The sequence below is a fragment of the Juglans regia genome, chromosome 8, assembly GCF_001411555.2.
Source record: "Juglans regia cultivar Chandler chromosome 8, Walnut 2.0, whole genome shotgun sequence".
Taxonomy (NCBI): domain Eukaryota; kingdom Viridiplantae; phylum Streptophyta; class Magnoliopsida; order Fagales; family Juglandaceae; genus Juglans; species Juglans regia.
Window position 1 is genome coordinate 9,433,297 of NC_049908.1, and position 16,776 is coordinate 9,450,072.

The following is a 16,776-nucleotide window of genomic DNA, read 5'->3' on the forward strand; positions in this document are numbered from 1 at the left end:
TGATTTTTTCTTATTTCCGAGATTGGAAGTGTTGAGAACAATTGGTGAGTGATCAAATGTAACACGTGTTAGGTTCAAAACAGATGCATCTGGAAAAAAAGTGTTCCAATCTAGGTTTGTGACAGCACGATCCAATTTCTCCCGATTGTTAAAAGCCCCATGCCTATTGTTTGACCAAGTGTATTTAGGACTTGAGGATTTGAGATCAACGAGACTGTTTCTATCCAAAAAGTTTTTGAGGCCGTTTGAGGTTGATGAACAGGCAAAGGGTTTACCACCAAATTTCTCATTCTGATTAATAATGGAATTAAAGTCCCCAATAGCCAACATTGGCCCTGAGAATGAGTCTGAAATTTTGTTCAAGTTGTCCCAAAAATAATGTTTCTCCGAGTGTTTAGCAGGACAATAAACCAAATTTAAAAGCCAAGGACAATGAGGAAGGTCGGAGTAAACTAAACAGGAAATTATATTAGCATCAGAAAAGATAATTTCAACTTCCATACCAGAACACCACAAGTATAGAAGGCCTCCCCATTTCCCAGATGGGGGGATATGAACAAAATGGAAAAATCCTAAGCTATTTACAATGCGAGAAACATTACTAGAAGACAATAAAGTTTCTGAAAGGAAGATAGAATCAAGACTGTGAATCCTGATATTTGCTCTTAGGTTTATGATTGCACGAGGCCGAGCAATGCCTCGACAATTCCACGACAGAATCTCATGGATCACTTGGTGGCAGTATTGCCCCTGCCACTATGGTCATTGGATTTAGGGGAAAGAGATTCATCACTTGGGACTGAGAGGGGTTACCCGTCGGTCCTGTGTTCTTCCCCATGTAAGGAGAGAATCTACCCTTCTTCTTTCTTCCGCGTGATTGGTTTCCTTTGCTTGGGGCTGTCGTCGCCATCAGGTTTGAGGTTGGCATTTTCTGAGTTAGCATCTGGGATGTATCTTTGGTCTGGTCCAGATCTTCTTCTGTTCCTTGGAGATTTTTTACTTCGTCTGATTCCACTGGTACAACTGAAGACAGAAGACATTTTTTCTCAGGAGGGTTTGTCTCAAAGCTTTCACATGATGAAGATTTTCTCTTTCTGGGGACTGGAATTATTGGGTCGCTGGGGTAGATGTTTTGGGAGAGGGGGCAGTTTACGAATTGTAAATGAGGGAGAGGAATGTTTTGGTGGGTATGGGTTTCTGGGTCAAGTATTGAGTTTGTTTGATGGATCATAGGGTGAGGTTGGAACGTTGGGCTTTGGGCTTGAGGGGTAAAAGAGAGGCAGTTTTTTCCAGAGGGGCTAACGAGAAGGGAAATTTGTGTGTTGTTTGCTTGGTAATTGATCTGACCTTGGTTTGAGTTGAATTGGGCTATTATTTTTTTGAAAATGGATGATTCGGGGGACTGGATAGGTAGGTATTTCCTGGTGGGCTGAGGCACAAGTGGGCCGAGCAGTGGGGACATTGTGTATGGACACGATTCGTTCGTTGGTTTGTAGTGAGGGGTGTTTTCAGCGGGGAGAGGTGGCTGCAGAGGCAGTGATAAGGGATGAAATAAATGGGATTTAACAGGTGCCACGTGGTTGACAAAGAAGTTTCTTTGGGGGCTTGTTTGGCCGAAAGTGTTGGGATTTATGAGGTCATTTTGGAAGGTTGGTGTCAGAAGTTCAGATGCATCTTGGGGATCACGGCTGATTAAGTCAGCCATTGAATGTGTTGTCTGGTGATTGGGATGAGTGACACGTGTTTGGGTTGGTGGGGAGAGGAAATTCGGTACCATGCTCCATGTTGTTTGCATGCATGGGGAAGAAGAAGAGAGTGCAACAGACCCAGCACTGTTCCCAGCATAGATGGCCAATTGAGGATATTCTAGCTTAGTGGGATCTTCCTCTTCTGGTGATTGTTGGAAAAGCTTCTCTTTACCTTTGTTGTGAGTATTCAAGTTGACCTGAGGGGAGATTGAATGATGAAACGGAGATTCTCTAATGCGAATAGGCGGCAACGGTGATGGCCTATCCAGGAGCATTTTTTCCTGATTTTCAGGATGTAGAGCAACTTCATCAATTTTGGGAGTCCTACGAGACTCTTGGCCTTCCGCACGAAGCTCTGGGCTGTATTGGGGCACGCAAGATTTTCCAAAATAAAGTGGACAGAATTGTTGGACATGGCCAATTCTTTCACAAATGTAACAAAAGCTTGACAGACGTTCATATTTGAAGGAGATCTTTGCTGGGAGTCCTTGGAGACGTGGGTAAATGATACCATCAATTAGTGGCTTTGTGATGTCGACTTCCACCCTAATTCGTAGGAATTGCTTCGTTGAGACAGTAGGTAGGGAGTTTTCATCTACATCTAACAGATTGCCAAGTGCTTTACCTATCTTGACAAAATTTTTTAGGGTCATTATCTCCAATGGCAGACCATGAATTTGGATCCAAAAAGCTGAGAACTTGAGGTCGATTTCTTTCAGACTTTTGCCTGGGTGCTACTCTTTGACTACCATGTGAAAGCCTTGGAAGTTCCATGGTTTTTGGCTGAAGACCCTTTCTCTATCTTGTGAGTTTGGAAAGGTGAATAGAAGGTATTGAGACCGATATCTTCGATGGTTAGGCCCGAGATGAAGTATAATGAATAGCACAGCTAATATTTTGAAAAACCTCTACATGATCTTTATTCACACCCGTATATAAATACAGTACATGATCTGTAGCTGAAATGGTATTTACAACAAGAATAGAAACTATTTAATTACAAAGGAATAAAAACCGAATCAGCAAGAATGGAAACTATTTAATTACAAAAGAATAAAACCGATTCCTGTAATCAAGTACTAGCATAAAGTCTGGAATGGAATTGAAGGCAATTCCTGTGATCAAGCTTAGCATAAATTCTGGGATTGAGTATCTTCCTTAATACGCCCCCGCAAGAACGGGCTCCCATCAGTGAGGCCGATCTTGTTTCTGAGATAATCTGTACGTTGACGTGAGAGGGGTTTGGTAAGTAAATCTGCAAGTTGATCATTTGTATGAACATGTGCTACAATGGTGGAGTTATTTCCGGTGATAATCAAATTATCAACATACACCAGGCAGTAAACAAGTATAGAGGCTTTAGAAAGAACAAAGAGTGATGAATCAGATTTTGCATTGACAAATCCAAACTCGAGCAATGCTTGTTTGAGAGCAAAGTACCAAGCACGAGGTGCTTGTTTCAAACCATATATTGCCTTTCGAAGACAGCACACATGAGTTGGGTTTTCAGGATCCAGAAACCCAGGTGGCTGTTTCATATACACATGTTCCGTGAGATGCCCATGAAGAAATGCATTGTTTACGTCTAACTGCCGCAAGGACCAACCATTCATTACAGCAAGTGTTAAAACAGTACGTATGGTGACTGGTTTAACTACAGGGCTGAATGTTTCCTTGTAATCAAGACCAGGTCTCTGGTTAAACCCTTTTGCAACAAGTCTTGCTTTAAACCGATCAATAGAGCCATCAGCATGTCTCTTAATCCTAAACACCCACTTACAACCAATAAGATTGCAGTGTTTTGGTGGTGGAACCAGTTGCCATGTATCATGTTTCAAGAGAGCAGTCAGTTCAGATGACATGGCTTCACGCCAGCGTGAATCAGAGAGTGCCTCAGTGACACTCGTGGGTTCTATAGAAGGAGGAATTGGGTGCTTAGTGACCAAGAACAGCTTTTTGGGCTTATATATTTGATTCATGGATCTGGTGGTCATTGTGTGAGTACGCACATCAGGGTTTGAAGGTATATCAGATTCATGCATTTCTAAATTTGGAATGGTTTGCGAAACCAAAAAGGAAGGGGAAGGAACACTTACCTGTGGTGAAGTCGTCGCAGGAGAAGACTCATTCGCAGGTGATTGTGAAGGGACGATTCCCACGGCTGGAGAAACGGTATCTACGGCATGAGAGGTGGTACTGTCAGTGAGAGAATCATGAGCTGGAACAGGAATCATGCGAATTTGCGGCAAGGAATTTGAAGCATCCGAAGATTGAGAAGCACCCGAAATTGGAGAAGATGAATCTGGAGTTTTAGGGTTGGAAGTGGCGAAAGGGAAAGTTCCCTCATCAAAGAGCACATGCCGAGAGTGATAAAACCTTCGGGTTTTGGGCTCAATGCATATGTATGCATTTTGAGAGAGCGAGTAGCCCAGAAAGAGACACGGTTGGGCCTTCGGTTGGAGTTTATGGGTATTGTAAGGCCTAGTTAAAGGATAACATAGACAACCAAATTGCTTAAGCTTTATGTAGTTGGGCTTTTGCTTAAACAATATTTCAAATGGAGATTGATTTTGCAACGCAAGAGTAGGCATTCTATTTATGTGGTACACTGCAGTTTGAAAAGCATATGGCCAATATGAGAGAGGCATGTGAGCATCAGTGAGAAGTGTAAGTCCAGTTTCAACAAGATGACGATGTCGTCTTTCAGACATGCCATTTTGTTGAGGAGTGTGAGGAGCAGTAGTATAATGACTAATGCCATGAACAGACAGATAAGATTTTAACCCAATGTATTCACCTCCATTATCCGAATAAATGCTCTTTATTTTCGTGTTAAATCTATTTTCCACAATATTTCGAAATTGTGGAAAGATGTATTGAACACTTGATTTATGGGACATAGGATAGAGCCACATGTATTTGGTAAAATGGTCAACAAAAATGATGTAATATTTCGAACCATCAATACCAATTTCATGAGATGGACACCAAACATCAGTATAAATTAATTCCATGGGAGCAGTGCTAGTGAGACCATGAGAATTAAAAGATTGACGATGAGCTTTATTTTGAGCACAAGAAGAACAAAGAGATGAATGCCCATTTTTATTTGTGGGTAATGAAAAAGCATTAATCAATTGGTGAACAATTTTTTATGAGGGATGACCAAGTCTTTTGTGCCATCCATCAAGAGAAGTTCGTTCATGAACATATGCAACCGCATTTTTAGAAGGCATAGCTAGTTTCTCTGGAAATGGGTACACGCCATCTTCACATTCACCTTTGAGTAATGTCGCCCCCGTGATCCGATCCTTCACCAAAAAATAAGAGGGATGAAACTCGAGAAAAATATTGCTTTGCTTTGTGAAATGATGAACAGAAATAAGATTTTTTTTAATGGTGGGAACACAAAGTGTATCATTTAAATGAAATACACGATTTGGCAAAGAGAAACTTAATGAACCAACATGAGATACAGGCAAACCTGAACCATCACCAATTACCACTTCATCGGTACCATCATATTCCGGGTGAATGGACAGATTTGAAAGATTTGTGGTCATGTTGTGAGATGCCGCAGAATCAACTAGCCATTTTTTATTTTTTTCTTGCGAGGTAGAAGTACAGTTTGCTGTAGGTTCAACAGAGTTCATCTTGGAACAGTTTCGGGCCGTATGGCCCATTTGATTACACCACTGACACTTGGGCTTATATTTACGGAAGCCCGAATTGGAAGACCCACTTTTGGTGTTGTTGTTGACACGGCCTTTGTTGTTGTAAGAACGATTGGAGGGCTTAGGCATTCTGGAGGTATTTTCTTGCCTATGAGTGGAGTGCGCCGTAGCAACCAAAGGAGCGGTGGATTGAAGTTCCAACCGACGAATGTAGCTTTCATGTCCTACCAGCAGGTCATGAATTTCTTCAAACTTTAGAGAAGTTTCACGGGCGCGAATCGGAGCAGCAATTTCGCGGAACTCAGGACCCAATCCATTTAGGATGTATAGAGTCAAGTCATCATCCGAGACAGGATGATCAATAATTGCAAGTTCATCTGCAATTATTTTGACGCCATGAAGAAATTCGGTGACCGAACGATTTCCACGAGTACTCAAGGTGAGATCCTCCTTGAGTTGCATGGCACGTGTTCGAGATTTTCCCGCATAGAGACGATTAAGAGACGTCCAGGCCTGATGAGATGTTTTGCACGCAGCAAGAAGAGGGGTTATGGTGGTGGTGGTGGAAGCAAGTATGGCATGAAGAATTAATTTGTCTTGACGAACCCAGTGGGAGTTCGCAGCTCTGGATTGGTCGGAATTCGTGGCATCGATGGGTGGACATGGACGGGCTCCAGTAACAAAATCGATGAGGTCATAGCCAATTAGCAAGGCTTCAAATTGTGCTCTCCATTGAGGAAAAGTGGATGGAGTAAGTTTCTCATTTATGGAGGTTGCAGCGTTGATGGTAAGGATAGAAGAAGTGGTGTTGGTTGCAGGAAGAGCAGCCATGTGGGAGATAAAGGATACGAGTCTCGTTAGAGTTTTGGGTCGTCTGATACCATATAATGAATAGCATAGCTAATATTTTGAAAAACCTCTACATGATCTTTATTCACACCCGTATATAAATACAGTACATGATCTGTAGCTGAAATGGTATTTACAGCAAGAATGGAAACTATTTAATTACAAAGGAATAAAAACCGAATCAGCAAGAATGGAAACTATTTAATTACAAAAGAATAAAACCGATTCCTGTAATCAAGTACTAGCATAAAGTCTGGAATGGAATTGAAGGCAATTCCTGTGATCAAGCTTAGCATAAATTCTGGGATTGAGTATCTTCCTTAATATGAAGCTCCATACTGCCTTGATGGTAGCGTGAAAAGTGTGTTTATTTAGGGCCTTCGTTGAGATCAGTTTTCCCACTAGAGTGAGGTCAGAGATTTTTTTGGCTTCATCTAGTTTTGATTCAAGTATGAGGTCATCCCATGACAATGATTCCGTTTGGGAGATGAGTTGCTCGATGTCTGTTTTAATGCCTTTAATAGTTATCTACTTCTGGAAAGTTGTCGTGAGAATATGAGGGGATGAGGTGGGGGTAACAAAAGTAGAATCTTTGGGTTAGTGGGTTTGGGTGTCTTGGAAAGGTAGGTGGGGTTTAATGGTCAAGGTGAGCTATTGTGGTGAGAATGGTAGATTGAGGGTGGGGGTTACGGGTTAGATGGAAGGTTTTGCCTGGAAAGGTAGGGAGATTATAGTCTACTGAGAGAGGGAAAAGCTTCATCTTAGAGAGCTGGGAGTGGGTATCAATGTTTTTAATTTCGTACCGTACCGGCCGGTACGGTCGAAATTTTTCGTTTCGGTCGTCCGGCCAGTACAGGTACTAGATATATACCGTACCGGCCGGTACCGGCCGTTTTGGCCTAAATTTCGGCCTGTACCGGCCTATATTTCGGCCTGTGTTTTTTTTTTCTTTTTTTTCATTTTTTTAAACTACAAGTTTATTTTTTGACCCCCAATTTAGATTAGACTATTTATAATTTATATGTATGTATGTATTTATATATAATTTATTCATATATAAACTATTATTTTAGAATATAATTGTTATATATATTTATATATATAATTTATTCATATATCGACTATCTCGAAACGGTACACGAAACGGTACCGGTACCGAAATATTTCGTTCCAGTGTCTTGACCGGTACGTCATCCGGTACGGTATTCAAAACATTGGTGGGTATGGTATTCGTTTTACCTTATTTAGGACACAAACTCGAACCCAAGGATAATTTTCGATAGAAGGTTTAAGTCAAGATGAGCTTCGCTTGTATCGATAGATTTTTTGTAAAAAAAAAAGCATTTTTTAATGATCTTGTGATTTTTTTTAAAATATTAAAGGGTATTAAAAATGTATGAAAAAAATAAAAATAAAAAATAAAAGACTTATTTAATCATTCTCATTCTATTTCATCTCATCTAATTTAATCTAATCATTATAATTTTATTAAATTTTATATAAAATAAATAACTCAATTTTTTCAAATTTTAAAAAAATAATATCATAAAAATATATTTTAATAATATTTTATTTAATTTTTAACTTCTATCTTAATTTATTTTATCTTTATTTCATTTATAAAAATAAACCACACATAAGTGGCCTTCTGTGTAGAATTTTTTGGGCTATACCCTCATGGTCTATAGCTAGGTAGTGTCACATCAATACAATGTGAAGGGGGAGAAAGTTTTTCTTTCAATCTATTCGTATGGACATGCCTGGAAACAAAGGTACTGACTTTTTATTTTTCAAAAGTCGTGCTATTCCGCCGCCTATTGCTTTGATAGTTGTTTTAATAATTTTTTTTTTATTTTTATTTTTTATTCACATTTTTTCATATTTTTAAATATTTTTAAAAAATAAAAAATATATCAATATATTTAAAATAACTTTTTTAATCGTAAAAAAAATAATTATTATTTTTTAGCAAACGGTCAAATTGAGAATCAAAATAGTTTTTACCTTTTTCAAAATTTCATAACAGCGTGTGATGTGAAAATGCTAAATAGCATTTTTTATGAAAATATCAACCTTATTATTAATGAATATAATGCTCTCTACTTTCAAATCTATTTATTGCAAAACATGATCATTTAGAAATTCTATTTCTAAAATATTAATTTCATATATAAGAAATTGAAATGCTCTGTATTCTATATTAGATTATAGGCAGATTTTAAGGATATCAATAAGTGATACAACTCATGGACTCAACACTAACATGATACAAAATTAGCGAATTTAGATTTGATGTTAACAGGTTCGGGTTAAAATGATTTGACCCGTTAAGACGACTTATAAATGAATCAATAACGGGTCAACCTGCTTAACATAAAATCAATTCGTTTATAATTTATTTCAAAATTAAAATTTTATTATTGTTAAGTTGTAATATTAATATTTTTCAATATGCATATGTTTTTATTGTTAGGATTGCAGTTTTAGACCTATGCTCATATTTGTTATTGTACGGTTTGTAATATTGGTTTTATTATATATTAAAATATGAAAAATGCAGATATATATATATATATATTTTAAGATATTGTGGTTATTAATAAATATAGATTTTAACTTTTATGTGAAATTATGTTAATCAAGTCAAATTAGTTATGCATTTTAGTTTAACCAATTTACATGAAACAAACGGGTTTAAATGAATTGTGTCGTGTTAACATATTTCTAATTAATTATTAAACAGGTCAAAAATTTGCATCTCACTCTCCAAACCTAGAATTTAAAAGTTTGACATGTTTAACTTAATAGGTTGAATTCGAGCTAACCTATATAATTAAATATTTATAGCTTGACATGACGGGACACAAATGCAATATGAAAACACGATTTGCCGATGACACACAAAATTTCAGTACTAGAAATAAACATTCCAATGATAGTGATTGAACAAGCAGACGTAGGAAACTTCAAGGAAATTAAGTTGAAATTACAAATTTTTCCATAAAATTAAAGGCGAAAACGGAGTACTTTCAAAACTCAATAAAACAAAAGGAAATTAACGATCGATGAAAATTCAATACAAAGATCAGAAGATACTGTTAATTATGATACTAATTTCTTTCTGATCTTTCACAAAATTTTATTTTTATATGATGCGTAAAAATAGGGTACGATGCCTTTAAAATTCTAACTAATGCGTGCCTAGCTCCAGACTAATTTCAAATTAAGCCCATTATATATTCTACCCACCTGATAAATATTAATGTATTTCACAGCTAATTATAACCAAATTAATATAAGCTTTAATTGAGAAATTCTGGTTTTCATATAATTATATTAATGTTCTATATCTTGGTCTTGATCATCATAATTTTCTTGCTAGTTCCTAATAATTTTCCTGTAATTTCAAATCAATGGAAAAGAAGGTCGATCGCTGGACATTAATTAATTAGGAGGCTTAGATTAATTAATTAATTAATTATCATGTTAATTATTGTCCACATTTTAAGTCCTAGTCAAATTAATGAGTTGGGTTTGATAATACTTATATATTAATAATATAAATTTCTTTAAAATATTCAATTGATTAATTATTAGCACACGAATGCAACCCAATTATTCTTTATTTCTCTGTGTTTTCAAGCAATTTGAACATCCGTACGTACAAGTCTATTTTTTTAGTTATTTAATTTTTACAACTTGTTTATTTAATTAGGTACTGCATGCACATCATGAGAGCTAGCTAGCTAGCAGCTAATTTGGCCGTGGAGCATTAATCCCAAGTAATTGAAGATCAAGAAAAGTAGCATGCATTAATATATAGGCCAGATCGATCGATGCGCAGCCTGCATATATGTCCGCGCGCGGTGTTGTCCTGCCCCTGTGCCACCAGGCACCATGCATGCATGAAATTAATGAAAAATTTGAACCCCCCGGAGCTTCTTTTCATTAAAAATGCACGCACGAGGGCGTCGATCGAGAGACTAGTCATAGCTTTGGGCTTCACTAAGTAGTTTGGTGAGACCTAATTAAATTCATTAATATACAGTACTACTACAAAAACTGTAGTCTACATTGCAGGTCAAAAATCAGGAAAAAAGGGACAACTTTATCATGTTTTCACGTGCAAACACATTAATTACACCACATTTGGAAAAAAAATCACGAGAAAAATGCGAGGAAATTCCCCTTAATTCGTACTTGTGTCGTAACGTGTTCGTCTACATCAATGGAGAAAGAGAGAGGAATCAGCTAGCCCTCTTACACTCGTATAAAAATTATTAAAAAAAAACGAAACTTTCCTCATCTAATGTGTCTGGTTGTGCATCACATCGTGACTGCAATATTAATCACAGAAAAATACGTACAGACCTTGACCTTATTATATAGTAGCTAGTTTGAGTGGCTCTCCGAGAAGGAGCTTAGAAGCACCCAAGAAAGTTCATCCCGAGGTACGTAGTAGTACTCTGAGTCCCTTTCCGAGTTAATCAGCTTTTAGCTAGCTTTTGCCTGCGGATAATCACCTTAAGCAAGCAGCTAGCCTATCGTCACTCATGGAGCTGGGTACCGCAAGCAAGAAGAGAAAGATCTGCCATGATGTAGGTGATCATCAGGAGGAAGATGATGAACAAAAAATGGAGAAGTTCTATGCTCTTATAAAAAATCTTTGCGAGGCTCGTGAAAGTTTGATGATGAATGGATCCAAGGCATTGAACGGGATCGCAGGGAATAAGATGCTCAGAAAGCAGAAGAAAATCGAGGAAGATAAGAAGAAATTTGCAGCATGGAAGCCCTCGTTCCAACCTGAAGACTTCATGGAAGATCAGACAGCTCTGCACAACAAAGTCGTCGTTGTCGTCCCTCCTGCTCATGTGGCAATGTCTTCGTTTGTGGGTTCTGCGCAAAGGGAAGAATTAGCAGATCATCAGAAAGAAAACACCGATCATGAAGAAGGGTTAGAGTTAGACCTAAGGCTTTCACTCTAAAACTGTTGCATGTACAGCCAAATTTGTGGAAGTACTGGAGCTTCGTCATCAAACCACGATATGATCTCCATCGATCACGTTCCTGGAGGTCAAACAGTATTTTTATTCTGATCCAGCTAGAATTCCATTTTCCTTGCAGAATCATTACGCACCATACACAAAGTTATAAGCGATCGACTTTTCATTTTAGCTGACAATTAGTTACAGTTGTTGAAGTTTTATCATGAATCTATCTATCTAGCTATATCCTGATGATTTAGGTTATGCTTGGATATATAAGAAATAATTCCAACTTCTGAGAAAAATTTAGCTGAGAAAATTTATGAAATCTGCTAATTGCTTAATTAATTAATGATAAAACCGAAAAGAGAGAATAAATAAAAGAAATTGTATTAATACTGTACTATATATCTGATATTAAATTATATCATGTAGGTCGAGCATCATGCAGGATTTGTATTTACATGACAGCAATTAAGGAGATGTAGAATAGAATATATATATATATATATATATATATATAATCTCCTTAATTATTTACATCATTAAATAGTTTGATTAAATACGGCTTCGATCGAGCTAGCTAGGTATTCTCAAAAGGAATTAATGGATTCGAATGTAAAAGGCACCGTTCACGATTAATAGAACATACAATTTTTTTGTGTGAATAGGATTTTATTTTATTTTTTTAATCATAATGGCCGGCAACATGAGATCATGAATCATGAAATGCTTCTGCATAAGAATCTTGTGGCCCACATCATAGATCAATTTAAATATTGTACCAATACTTTGAACATACCCACAGAAATCCAATGAATTTATGAGAATTGATACATCCATAGGCCCGAGTTTTTACGAGATTTTCACGCAACGTTCAAATTGTGCGCGCAGAACAACTCCCCGTGCACAACTCACATCTCTTGATCTAGACTAGCAATTACTAGCTCTACATTATGCTAATTTGCAGTAGTCGCACATTATCATAATCATGTCCTCTCTCTATGGATATATAACTCCGGTCCTACGGGTTGGCTCAAGTACTTGTAAATATGTATAGCTTAATCTTGGTCGTATGCTCTTTCTAAAGGTCTAAGATTCAAATCTTCTTAGAAGCAAACAATTTTGCGTTAGGAATTTTCACTTTGAATTATTCGAGCACTTATATAAAACTTCTTGTTAAGAGTTTGTGTGCATTGGGATTAATTGAGATGATGTTCTCAGATTCTCAGATGCTCAATCATGCTAATAAAAAAAAATATCCTCTTTATGGATGGAATGTCCTAATCAATTTTTAGCTTCTGTATATGTATACAATACAACACAATTTGTCTTTTGTGACAGAGGAAACCGTCATAAGAAATTACCAAAATGTCACTAAAGATATTTGGTGACGGTTTGAAACCGTCACTACGACTATCACCTAATGTGCATCACAGAAAATAATTGGTGACGGTTTGAAACCGTCACTACGACTGTCACCTAATGTGCATCACAGAAAACAATTAGTGACGATTTACGGTTGAACCATTTCTAAAAATATTTTTAGTGACGGTTGCAGGTGTTCCGTTTGGTTGAACGTTCGAACGTTCGAACGTTCTCCTTTTTTGTAACGGTTGAGATCTATCATAGAAGGTAACTTTCAGACGTCCAATTGAACATTCGAATGGCAACCCGACTGATTGACGTTCAAATGACAGAAGTTGACGTTCGTTGATTATAGTTCAGACGTATCATATTTACGTTCGAACGTTTATGCGTCCGAACGTTAATTACAATAAATGTTCAAATTTTCGTTCGATCGTTAACGGACCAATGTTCAAACGTAACGGGTTTAACCTTCGGATGTTATTTCGAATGTAAATGAATGAGCGTTCAAATGCAAGTGATACGTTCGAATATTAATCGTTTAATCATTCGAACGTTGAGACCTACGTTCAAATGTTATTATATAATTTTGTATTTTCACGTTCGAACGTTGGTTTAAATATGAACCAATATACGAATGTTTTTTATTTATATTCGAACGTACAGATCAGAAATACAAATTTCATGAAATTTAAAAACATAACAATTGTATCATATTACATACCATCAAATAATAACTAACACTGTCTTATAAAATTTCAAAATTAGATATACCCTGATAAAATTTATTTCTTCTTTTTTTCTCGCCTACCGCGATTATGTTGCAATAACATAACACCCTTCATTTACACCATCATCTCCCGCTACACTTGCTCTTGGACTTCATTGCATATTCTTTCATCCTGGTCTCTGTGTTGGTCCTGTAAACGCATCTCTAAATGAGACTATCGTTCTAAGAGAGACTCTAACTCTTGCTGTCTCGACCTCATATATTCATTCTCACGTCATGTAGCTTATAAATCTTTGGTAAGATTATTAATTTGTGAAGTCTATGAGGTTGAGGAGGATGAACATCTATGCTTGAAAGATCGTCCCAAACCTTTTGCCACACTAGACTGCGGCCCGAGCACTTGCATGAATATGTATATGTCATTAGGAAGGGATTCTCCAAAAGCTGACTGTATCTCTATCATTTTTTCCTGCAATTTGAAAGGTAATGATCGTTAATAAGTAAAGTATTAAAAGAAATAGAAATAAAAAATAAAGTATTCACATGTTACATAATTTATTTAACAAAAGTAACACTACTTAGATAATTATTTGCAGTGACAGGATCTATCCACTCACGACACTCATTAGTGTGAGCAGCAACATAGACATGAATGAAAAAAAGTTTTCAGAATCATCACGTTTCTAACAATGATATTAGCAATTTTAAAAAGATAATGTTAGTACTTAAATAAAAGAATACCAGAAAAATAAATGAATTCTATAATTTTTTAATTACTATTTTTTCAGCAAGACAGTCGAATGACCTTGAACCGGCATGATGGTGGACAGTCAGAGCGGATCTATTATGTGCATTTGTAGAACTCAAGTGTTACAAAATTAATTAAGAATGTTAATTGTAATATATATATAATATATAGAACAAAAATGAATATAAATAATTAAAAAATATAAATGTAAAATACTTGATAATTTGGATATGCGAAAAGATCACAACATTTTCTCCAATCATCTAACTTCATCTGCTGGAAAGGGGATTGCGTAGTCTATTCCAACATCTCAATCATCTAACTTCATCTTGCCATGAGCACACGTTGAACATGCTAACTTCCATTTCGTACTCCAGCAAAAAAGATTCTCATATGCCTGAAAGTCATTTATCATCCTTATTACCACAACATGCATCTGAAAATATGTCGACATGGATGCATCATAAGTTCTTACGCCTATTTCTCATAACTCTTTCAGCTCTTCAATCAACAGCTGCATGAATACGTCAATGTCATTCCCAAGTGATCTCGAGCTGGGATAAGTAAAGTTAACAAAAAGTATTGCACCTTCATGCACCTCCATGGTGGAAGATTGTACGGAATCAACACTACGGGCCAAGTGCTATAACCCTCATATCCCCAAAAGTGTTGAATCTATCGGTTGTGAGTCTCAGGCTCACGTTCCAAGCTTCCATCCCAAATTCTGGGTATTGATTATCGAAAGATTGTCACACAAATGAGTCAGCTGGATGCCTCATATATGCGTTATCCTTAACTCTTTTCTCCTCATGCTACCTCATATTGTGAGTTATTTTCTTACACATATATAGTCTTTGCAACCTAGGTCTCAAGAGAAAATATTGTAACACCTTTACCGGCACGTTTTTCTTATCTTTCCACCTCGACTCTCCGCATATAGGACATGCTTGTTTCTCCTCGTTCTCCTTCCAGAACAAAACACAATTATTGTTGCACGCATGTATGAACTTGTACTCAAATCCTAATCATTTTCTCAGTTGTTTCACTTTATAAAAGTTCTTTGGTAATGCAGATCCTTCGGGAAACTCCTCATTATATAAGTTCAATACCAAGTTTATTGCTTTCATCGACATCTCACATAATGACTTAATGTGAAACAACCGCATAATAAATGACATTTTGGAATGTTTTGTACAACGTGGATAAAGCTCGTGCTTTGCATCTTCCCACATTGAAACAAAATTTTTATAAACAGTCCCTCGGTCACTTGAGGCATTGTCGTCAACCTTATCCATAAACATCTCAGCTCCAATGACACCCAACATCTCTTTCATCTTATCCTGCTCATAATCATCATCCATGTGCCGTAAATAATTTGGGTGATTGACCAATACATCTGTTGACTGTTCATACGGCTCACCATGCAGTACCCATCGAGTATACCTCGGATCCATACTGTTCACAAATATATGACTTTCAACTTCATCTAACTCTATCGCAAACAAATTTTTACACCCTTGACATGAACACTTAATGTAACCATGACTATCAGCAAAGGCCTGTGCAAAATCAATGAAGGTTCTTACTCCACGCACATAGGGTACGTAATCCTTTCCAAGTCTATTGCCCAGACACATCCAACTTTTGTCCATTTCTAAAAAATCTATCTATTAATAACACGTACATAGAAAACTTACATACATGTCATGCTTCAATTCTCATTGCTTTTTTGATAAGGTAGTTTGCCTTATTTCATTCGAAATTATATTATCCATTTTGTACAAATCTCATCACTCTATTATTTTCCATGTTAGTAGAAATTTCGGTAGCACCTCCTCATAGTTTTCCATGTATACATATTCTGAGGGATTGTAACCCTATGAACAGTGTACCCGAAGAACAGTTGAGGAAGATATCGAAACTTCATATTAAACGGGTCCACATTGGACAATACAGATAATATAATATCAAATTGTCCACATTGGACAATTAGGAATTAGTGGACATATACATGTACACTAATTCCCAAACGGGTCTAAAGTTATTTATGCAATGTTACACCATATCTATAAAAAATACTACAAACAATATTGACATATTGTATATTATATTGTAAAACTAGAGAGAGATGGAAGAATATGTTTACAAGTTTCCTATCATGAGTAGATAACGAGTGAGAATGATCTTGAAGAAATGACGATTAAATTTTAGTCTAATTATTTAACTGTTATAGACTCTCCGACCTTGACAACTCTCAAGGTTAGAGAGACTATGACAGTTAAGCAATTAGACTAAAATTTAGTCAATCACTTACTATTATTATTCCTAAATTATAATTTTAATTGTAATTATATATCTTATAACATTGTTAATTGATACCTATGTAATTTTAATTGTTATTATATAATTGTTATTACAATTGTTGTTATGTAAATAATTAAAGGTTATTATATAATTTTAATTATTATCATTCCTAAATTTTAATTTTAATTGTTATACTTAATTGAGTGAATGATTTATTTATATAGACAATAAGTATATAATTTCTATATAAGCATTTATTTCATCATTATTTATTCACTCTCTAGTTTATTTTAAATAAGTATATTTATTTATTCTAACTCTCTACTTATTTGGTAAGTTGAAGACTTTTTTCTTAAAGAGTATTTTACTT

General features: G+C 36.1%; 1 protein-coding gene across 1 annotated transcript; it reads left to right on the top strand.

The window, feature by feature from the left end:
• Nucleotides 1-10,603: 10,603 nt before the first annotated feature.
• On the top strand, nucleotides 10,604-11,555 carry LOC109000445 (protein NIM1-INTERACTING 3-like). Its single transcript, XM_018977308.2, has one exon. It carries the CDS (start codon nucleotides 10,825-10,827, stop codon nucleotides 11,254-11,256), a length of 432 nt encoding a protein of 143 aa, XP_018832853.1. The 5' UTR covers nucleotides 10,604-10,824; the 3' UTR covers nucleotides 11,257-11,555.
• Nucleotides 11,556-16,776: the final 5,221 nt, after the last annotated feature.